Source organism: Saccostrea echinata, unplaced genomic scaffold (genome assembly GCF_033153115.1).
Source record: "Saccostrea echinata isolate AGI-Se365-2 ecotype Australia unplaced genomic scaffold, CSIRO_AGI_Sech_v1 ptg000054l, whole genome shotgun sequence".
NCBI classification, from domain to species: Eukaryota; Metazoa; Mollusca; class Bivalvia; order Ostreida; family Ostreidae; genus Saccostrea; species Saccostrea echinata.
Genome location: NW_026889803.1, coordinates 33020589 through 33029485, shown reverse-complemented (window position 1 = coordinate 33029485; position 8897 = coordinate 33020589). Strand labels below are relative to the sequence as shown.

The window sequence follows — 8897 nt, the reverse complement described above, 5'->3', positions numbered from 1 at the left end:
TTCACAAGTCTAAATAATGAGATATTTATTTTATCACACATGAACTACCTAGTGCGACTTTACTCATTGTTGTAATTTTGAACATGTCATGATTAAAACGCTACCTTAACTTGGATTTGCATTTACGACATCAACAATCCAAATGTTGGTAGTGTTGATATCACGTGATTGGAGTGTACAGGATCTGTCTTGCTGTCGTTTGACATTTTTTGATGATTGTTGGCGAGAACTGTCATGATTTCAGAAATTTTATAGCGCATCATGCTATATGAGAATGTAATTATTATTTTCACTCAATTCAATGGAGTTATATATATTGGTCATTCATATGATGGCATTTAGCAGTGCAGAAAAATACATGGAGATACCATTAGAGCTATAATATACGACATACTAATGTTGTATGTAAATCTCTAATACCAGACATGAATTAAAAAGTTTCATTTTGTCATACTTGCTCTTTGCTTGCACTTAAAACTTATTCGAAAGAAAGAAAGTCTCCTCAATGACGTTTTATGTGTTGATACATGCAATATGTGATGATATTATTCCCGCTTTATTTTTTGTATGCTTGTTTTAACAGGGACCTATATACTATAGTATATAGGTCCCTAGTTTTGAGCTTCCGTGATTTTGGGTAATTTTCCTGTGTGTAGTCTAGATAGGCAATCTTTAGGTATAAAAAGGTTGTTACTATAAACTTATTTGTTTGAGCTTATGCACCATTGTACTAAAATTAGACATAATAAAGCTTTTCTTTCATTGAATACAATCAGGTTTTGTCTGTTTTTGAAAGACAAAGCATTACACCAGCTAGCTCTATAGCTATGTTTTGCTATTCCTCAATTATTTAAGACAGTATGCATTGCTATAACCTCACCTTTTTACTCATTTAGCATTAAAAAGAGCTACTGTTGTTGTATCTATCATATTGACAGTATCATTTCACTTTCATTCATATATTTATAGGTAGTCTAAAGTATGGGCAACTCCTCCTCTTCTGAGCTGCCATTGGCAGGAGTTATCTGCCTTGCAGTTTTTGGGTACACAGCCTTAATCTTTATCATTGTGTTCATCCGATACATGTGTGTGGTGAGTATTAAATTTGATAAGTGGAAGAACAATGATTGCTTATTTTCTCACAGAAGTAATAATACTGACATGGCAATGTTTTTTTTTTTATTATTATTATTCATTTAAAGAGACAAGGAAAGTGCCAAGATGTGGAGTGTGGAATGTGTGGAAAAGAGGGTGCCCCGCAGTGTTCTGATTGTTGTATCAGCTGTTCAGAGTCGTGTGGATGTAGTGCTCCTTCTGTGAATAGCTGTCTTAATAATTGTTGTCCAAATAAAAAGGTAAGCGAATGCAATTGGAGAGTAATTTTTAAGAGAAATAGTTTACTGCTTTAACATGACAATTTAAATTATTCAATACATTTTCGTGTTGTATGAGATTACTTGAATCCTTTTTTTTCCCAAAGCTTACTTGCCTGGATATTTTGCTCTGTCAGTGCTGTTTAGGAGAAAATAATTGCTTTACAAATGTAAGTATCAAGTAAATATTTTGACTGTAAATACATGAGCAATGATAAATGATGATTCTAATTATTATAATTTTAACGAACAAGAGAGTGTAGTTATATACTTTGCATGAGAGTTTGAAGAGATAAGAAAATGGAATAAAGGGGTTCATATTGTATGCCAAAAAAAATTACATATCAAGGTGCATGCTGATGAATTCTGAACTTATTAAAAAAGTGAAACTAACCAATTCATTGCAGTGAGCTCAGTTATTAGGTTTAAGCATGTTTAGGATATACTTAGCTGAACTTTTGAAAATGATGCACATGCAGTCTTAAGATATTTGTTGTTTTTATGCAAACTGGTTGTCTGTTGCTCATTTGTGGGGGGAAAAAAACTAAACAAAAATGAAACAATTTGTTTTTTGCTGTACCAGTGGTGCAATCAGTGTGGTACCCTCCAATCACAAAACAATCCAACGTGACCTTTGACCTCCTAGTTGTTTATGTGTAAAAGTAAGTATGGTGTGTAGAACTAACCTTTCACTTGTATCTGCTTTTATGATTTTTTTTCACTCCTACTCACCTAAACACTTGATATGTATCCTCTAAACTAGTCAACTTCTTCACATAACTTGTTTAAAGGGTCAGTAATTAAAATAAAAGTCCAGGAATCTGAATTTTTAAAAATATTTTTCCATGCAAAATTTATAACATATGAAAATTCATTCATAATCATGTAAACATACAAGTTGGTATATCTTTAAAATGACAAAATAATTTTCATTCTTAGCAAAGTTTTCATTTTCTTTTATAAGGATGAGAGCTTAAAAAAAAGAAGACATAAAATGGGGGGCAAGATATTTGCAGAACAAACCTTAAATTTAATTTTATATATCTAATATCTTGGGGAAAATGTAAGGGTTAAAAGCAAAAAATGAAGTGGAATGGGAATTATTTTCTTTCCATATTCAGTTTGATGTAAAAACATGAAAAGAGGATAAATCAACCAAATATAACTCTATGCTGTACTTTCTTGCCAAATTATGCACTATATAATGTCTTTTAGCTCACTTTGCTAGATTAGACAAGTAGCTGCATGAATGTTGTAATCATAATTATTTGTTGTGGAGATACTAATCTTATTTTAATAGCATGGCTAGCTAGGTCCCAAGAAGGTTAATGATATGAAAATAGCAAAACTCTGTACCAGTCAAAATGATATCTACATACATTCCTTTTCATTTCTCTGTTTTTGTCCCCCTGCTTTCATGAAAACAAAGGGACATTAAATCTCAATCAACTGACAGTCCCTTGGTTATAACTTTTGAATGAGAAAAGGTAGGGTATTCATATTTCACATGTATATAAGTTGTGACAAGACCTTTCCAAAAATATACTATGATTTTTGACCCTTGACCGTAAAGTTTGACCAACTATTCAGAAATATTAACATTATTTTAAAATTTGTCATAACTTTTAAACAAGAAGAGATAGAGTTTTCGTATTTCACATGTACATTAACTGTGACAAAACTTTTCAAAATATACTACAGTTTTTGACCCATGACGTTGACCTTCAAATTTGATGTAATTTTTAAAAATTTCAATGTTGATTATAACTTTTGAATGAGAGAAGATAGGGTTTTCATATTAGACATGTACATTACTTGTGGCAAGACGTTTCTGAACCTGCTACCATTTATGACCCCATGACCTTGAAAGCTTGACCTACTTTTTAAATATTTTAACATTGGTAATAACTTTTGAATGAGAGAAGATAGGGCTTTCATATTTGACGTGTGCATAATCTGTGACAAGACGTTTTCGCACATGGTATGATTTTTTACCCCATGACCTTGAAGTTTACCTAATTTTCAAAAAAAAAAAATTAACATTGGTGATAACTTTGGAATGAGAGAGGATTATCTTTTATGTTTGACATGTGCATTACCTGTTTCAATACCTTTCTGAATTTACTCTGGTTTTTGACCTCCTGACTGTATCCATAAAGTTAAACCTAAAGTCTTTTTCAAAAAAATTTGACATAATAACTTTTGATTGAGAGAAGACCGGGCTTTCATATTTTACATATTATCTATGACAACACCTTTCAGAAAGAGATATCAATTTTCACTTCATGACCTTGACCTAGAAGTTTGAATTATAAAAAAATTTAACTTTGGCCATGACTTTTGCCCCAAAAGAGACAGGGCTTTCATATTTTTTCCAAATGTGCATTACTTAATTGTGACAAGAGCTTTTGAATTATATTATGATAATTGACCTCATGACTTTGAAGTTTGATGCAGTTTTGAGAAACTTTAATCTTTGCCATAACTTTTATTAAATACAAAATTATATCTATTTTATGTGGTGAACAGACAAACAAGATAATTACAAAATGCCATTCGGCATTGATAATTGCATCCCAACAGATAAGATATTAAAAGCGGGGATCACAATTTTTTAAATTTGCTTGTTGTTTTTTTAAAAAAAAAACAAAGTCTGTTAAATATTTATCAGATGTCTTAAAAAATCAAAAAGAATACTCTTAACAGTAGAACTGCTGTAGATCTTTCCATGCAATATATTGTTTCTGTAAATCAGTGTGAAAAAGACATACAAAAATGTTTATCACAGTTAATTTTCAGATACACATTAATAAAATGTAACAGATGAATGATATTCAGTTCCAGAGAATTTTGCAGCAGACTATGATATTAAACCATGTATTATCCAATAGTGAACTTTCAGAAGTGCAGTTAGAAATTAGGAAATACCCTAGTTCTACATGTAATACCTATCCACTGTAATTTTTTCCAGAGTTCCATAGGTTCATGCAATTCATGCCACTGTGATTTCTCCTGTCCACAGTGTGAGGCTGTCAGCTGTTGTTGTATTGAAATAAAGATACGTCAACCAAGTATGGGTTCCTTTACCCAACAGCTTACCAAACCACTACCTAATACTCCTCAGCTTAATACCCACAGAAATGCATCACTTACCCCAGCCCCCAATGTAGGTCAAGAAAAACTTTTTATTCCATCTTCATCTCATGTTGTGAGAACTCAGGTACAAGTTAACAGGGCATTTGATGATTCTTTTATGGAATGTGGAGGGAGTTTACAAAGTCGGGGGATCAAGAATTCTGAATCAAAGCAATTGCAAAACAAGAGAGAAAAAATCAAGGTTTCACTGGAACCAAAAGATTTAGAAAGTGGAGAAAAGTTCAGTAATGTTGAGGCAAAAGGGAGAAAAATCAACCAGAAAAAGCCCCTTACTGTAACAGATGACAAAACACAGCATCTTGAAGAAAATCCAGAAAAAGAAACCAGACCCAAGAAGAAACTAAGAAAGAAAAAAGTAAACCAAATTAATGAGTCAACGAAAATGCCAAAAAAGCTTGTATTGGGAGAAAACCCTAGACCTGGTGTTCAGTTACCACCAATTCAGTCATCTTCTGTTGAATCAAGCACCATTCAATCCAATCAAAAAACCCCAAAGAAGGTGACTCAGAGAAACAATCCAATCAAATCCAGTGATACAGAAAAACTGAAACCAAATATTGGTAAATGCAATCTTATTCTGGTTTGGACTTTGCATGAGGAATGTCCATGTATCCTGCATGAATATGTCAGGTACATATATAGATCTGTCTTCATAGCAACAAATGTTTGATAATTTCTTACCTAGAGTGTTATTTTATTCCATTAATCTTGGGTACCTTGTAAGCATTGAGAGGGATTAAAATTACTTTCCTCCCTTTTTCCTTAGAACCTTTCAAGCAATGTGCATGCATTCTTTGCTCTTACCTGTAGCTATGGGAGAAAGTTTTCATCAAAATTTGTATTCACTATTCCTTTTCCTTGAGAAGCATGGTTGTGGGAATTTGCAATCCTGCATGATTAAGTCTTAGTTTTCATACTTTCTTTTCTCCTGTCCACCTGTCCACTGAGTTATACTTTATAGGAAAAATGTGGGCATTCAGCATGACTTTGAAGTGTTGTCTCCTGAAATGTTTGGATCTAGTTTAACTTTAGAAAATTAGATTCAATTTATGATTGATACCTAGGACTTTTACTCAATCCATGGCTCAATATACATGTACAAATAAGGTTCCTTCTTGTACTGGACAGTGGGTACATGTATTATCATATATCTAGCTGTTGATTCTTCTGTATGAATATATAGAGTGGTGGTTTTTCAATAATGTGTGGGAGAATTCTTTGTCTACTACTTTTAAATTCTTTGTGAAAAGTCAGCCATCCAATTGTCATGGTAATTTTAGCAATTGTTTCCTGTATTTTATTTTGAAGAAGACAAGAACTATTTGTTTTTCTCAGCTATTTCTGTTGGGATTAAAGAAGGTTGTTGAGCAGTGAATAAGCATTTCTCTCATCTCACTGTGGAAATCAAACTTTCATCACATATTTGATAGAGTGTTGGGAGAAACCTGCTCATAACCAATACTGTAAGAAAGCACAATCATTAAGTTATGCTTTTTTCAAAAGATTAGAAGATCGACATTTGAGATATTTGACAAAGATGTATCTTATATACTTTATCTCCCATGTTTTGAGATTAAGATTTTTTTTTAAATTTCAAATTAAGTTTACAACTTATATATTCTCCTCATCCTTTTGGTAGCTGTACTATTGCAAGTTTTGTGAGATTCGGTGTGGATCAGAGGACGGTGTGTACTCCTGTCATGAGGTACAAAAGATATTACAATGTAACATATTACAAAATCTGGGTCAGTCTTAATTTACCAAATCTGATTTCCTCAGATAAAATATGCTTAAAGTCAAGTCTAAGTATTTAAATATTTTATGAACTTAAAGTTCCCATTATAAATGTTTGAAATTAAAGTAGAATTTAAAATTGCATTTCCTCATACAGAGAGTTTTTGGCTTTTTCAATTCTGAGGACTTTCTTATGAACTTTTCCTGCTATGAGGTATGTTGAAATGATAAAATGAAATTGTCCTATATAATTGATTTTGTAAAACAAAAAAGAAGAAAATTTACCTGCCAAATGAAAGCACAGATTTTAAAGAAATTTTAAAGCAAATTATTTGTAGGACTACATTCATGGTGACGGCTGTGTCCATTACAGTTGTAAGAAATTTTGGGAAACTCTATGTGACAGAAAGGTATGTTGCAGCATAAACTGCTCTCCTTCTTTTCATAATTGTTGAATACAAGTCTTCAATGAAAAACAAATCTTAATTCAATATGAAGTTCCATTCCATCATTGCTACATTGTTTCATATGTGTTGTTGAGCATCTGCAAAATATCTCCCATTCTTTTACTAGAGCAATTTGTTGTCACTTTGCCGGAGAAATGTAATTTTTGATTGGCTGTCTTCAGCAGTACTGTTCTCTGACTCCATAGTCTATTTGTGTATTACAGGCTTGTCCAAAATTGTGCAGCTGTGTTGACTTTTTGCGAGCACTTTGTAGAGTATGTCAAAAATTATCTGAATGATCGTAACTTCTCAGATTTTTTGTTTTCTGAATAAATATTAATGAGATTTGCTTCCTTTTTGTAAAACTTGCTTGATTTATTTTCTGTATTCTTGCATGTATTTCATTTTATGGAACTAAGGTAGTAATGGCAATTTTATGCGTTCCCTCAAATACCAGTAAAATTCTTGATGTGAGTAGGAAAATGAGAGATCTTGAAATTTTAGATCTACAAGACATCAAAATACAAATTTTTACTGGTGTGAAATATTGCCTTTGAGTGAGATTAAGAATTTTTTACCAACTACCGCTATCCTAGGGATTGTTTGATTTGGGGATAGGCTGCCATTGTTATTTATAGTTCATAAACTGTGTGACAAAAATTAGTGTGCATACAATATATTATTTTTCAGGTTATTTCACTTATTTGATTATGCAGCCTTACTTTATGAATTAAACATGATATTTTAAAGAAAACATTAGAAGTAAAGTTGAATGTAAACTGTAAAGTAACTTGTGTTTCCATTTTATCAATAATTACTGGTTTGAAAATTCTTTCAAAGACATTTTATTTTTAACAAAGAAAATCTATTAGAAACATGTTATCAATTTATGTCTATGGACAAGAAGAAATCATTAAATAAATTGTATTTTGAATTTTCAGAGAGCAAGGAAACATAAAGTAGAAAGTGTTGATGAAGGTATTGAGGTATCTTTGGAAAGCTTAGAATCTTATACCAAGGGTCACAGAGGTCATCGTCATGGAGATAAGCATCGGCGTATTACTAGTGACTCAGATACTGAGATAAGTAGTCATAAGATTCACAGTAAAATACAGAATCAAAGAAATGTTAAAGTATCTCATAAAAATGCTGATGAAAGCAACAATGATGGCAATGAAGGCGATGACGAGGATAATGAAAGTGATAGTTTTAGCAGCTTTAGATAGATTTTAGATTTTAAAGTCAATGGTAAAATTTGATATTAGGATTGAAAGCATTTATTTAGCATTATGAGACTTCATGTATAATGCTCATGTATATGTGCCAATAAGACTTTTTTCTTTTTTTTGACGTATGTTTTAATAAAGCAAGAGACTGTTCCATGCAGATTCATTCAGTATATCCAAAATCAGATTATGATGCAAAATATAATTCCAAGGAGATTTATTTTCTGACCAAGAGATTAATGAGACTTTGACATTTTAAAGATGGACACAAGCAAATGGGTGTCATTTTTAGGTTCTATCTGCAGATTTCATCCATTCTATGAAATTCTCTACGCACTGATAAAGTTGTTTTCAAAAAAAAATGTATGAGCTAAATACACTGTAGCTTTATAATCTGATTCGTCAGGTTTACTTTATTGTTTTAATATGGTTAGTTTTTGTGATATTTTGATTTGGGTTTAAAGTGCTGTAGCCAGAATATCAGATTTTATACATTATACTATGAGGTTACAATTTGTAATGTGTAAGAAGATATTTTTTTTCCCTTGTGAATTTTTTTGTTTAGTATTGTAAGTTTCAATATTTTTGTATAGTTTTTCTTTGTTAAATATTCACTAAATCCGTCCATTTGGGAGTAAATTTGCTAAATTTAGCTTCATATGATACAACTTTATTGGAACTTTTATCATGAGAATGTAAATTTAAACTTCATAGCAAAAAGCACTCCTAAGTGTTTCCATACATGTGTATATCAATGCCTCCATTTTTCATTTTGACTCAGATTTTTGGGTAATTTTGTATTTTCCTGTCATTCAGTACAAAGGAAAAATATTTAATTTATATATTTTTGGCATAGATCTGAAATGATCGAAAAATGTATATTTATGGAATTTTTTTTTCAAAATCTCTATTAAAATATTGGATTGACAATGAAAATGAAATTTAAAAAAAAAATCTATTTG

General features: G+C 31.4%; 1 protein-coding gene across 1 annotated transcript; it reads left to right on the top strand.

The window, feature by feature from the left end:
• The first annotated feature begins 178 nt into the window (after positions 1 to 178).
• On the top strand, positions 179 to 8472 carry LOC133205525 (uncharacterized). Its single transcript, XM_061341355.1, has 6 exons — positions 179 to 276; positions 970 to 1092; positions 1203 to 1355; positions 1481 to 1543; positions 4345 to 5089; positions 7651 to 8472. Exons 2-6 carry the CDS (start codon positions 982 to 984, stop codon positions 7665 to 7667), a joined length of 1089 nt encoding a protein of 362 aa, XP_061197339.1. The 5' UTR covers positions 179 to 276; positions 970 to 981; the 3' UTR covers positions 7668 to 8472.
• Positions 8473 to 8897: the final 425 nt, after the last annotated feature.

Coding starts and splice junctions, on each gene's coding strand:
- LOC133205525 (XM_061341355.1), top strand. CDS start 982: ATGGGCAACTCCTCCTCTTCTGAGCTGCCATTGGCAGGAGTTATCTGC. Junction 1,356..1,480: donor ATTGTTGTCCAAATAAAAAG/GTAAGCGAATGC, acceptor TTTTTCCCAAAG/CTTACTTGCCTGGATATTTT. Junction 1,544..4,344: donor AAAATAATTGCTTTACAAAT/GTAAGTATCAAG, acceptor AATTTTTTCCAG/AGTTCCATAGGTTCATGCAA.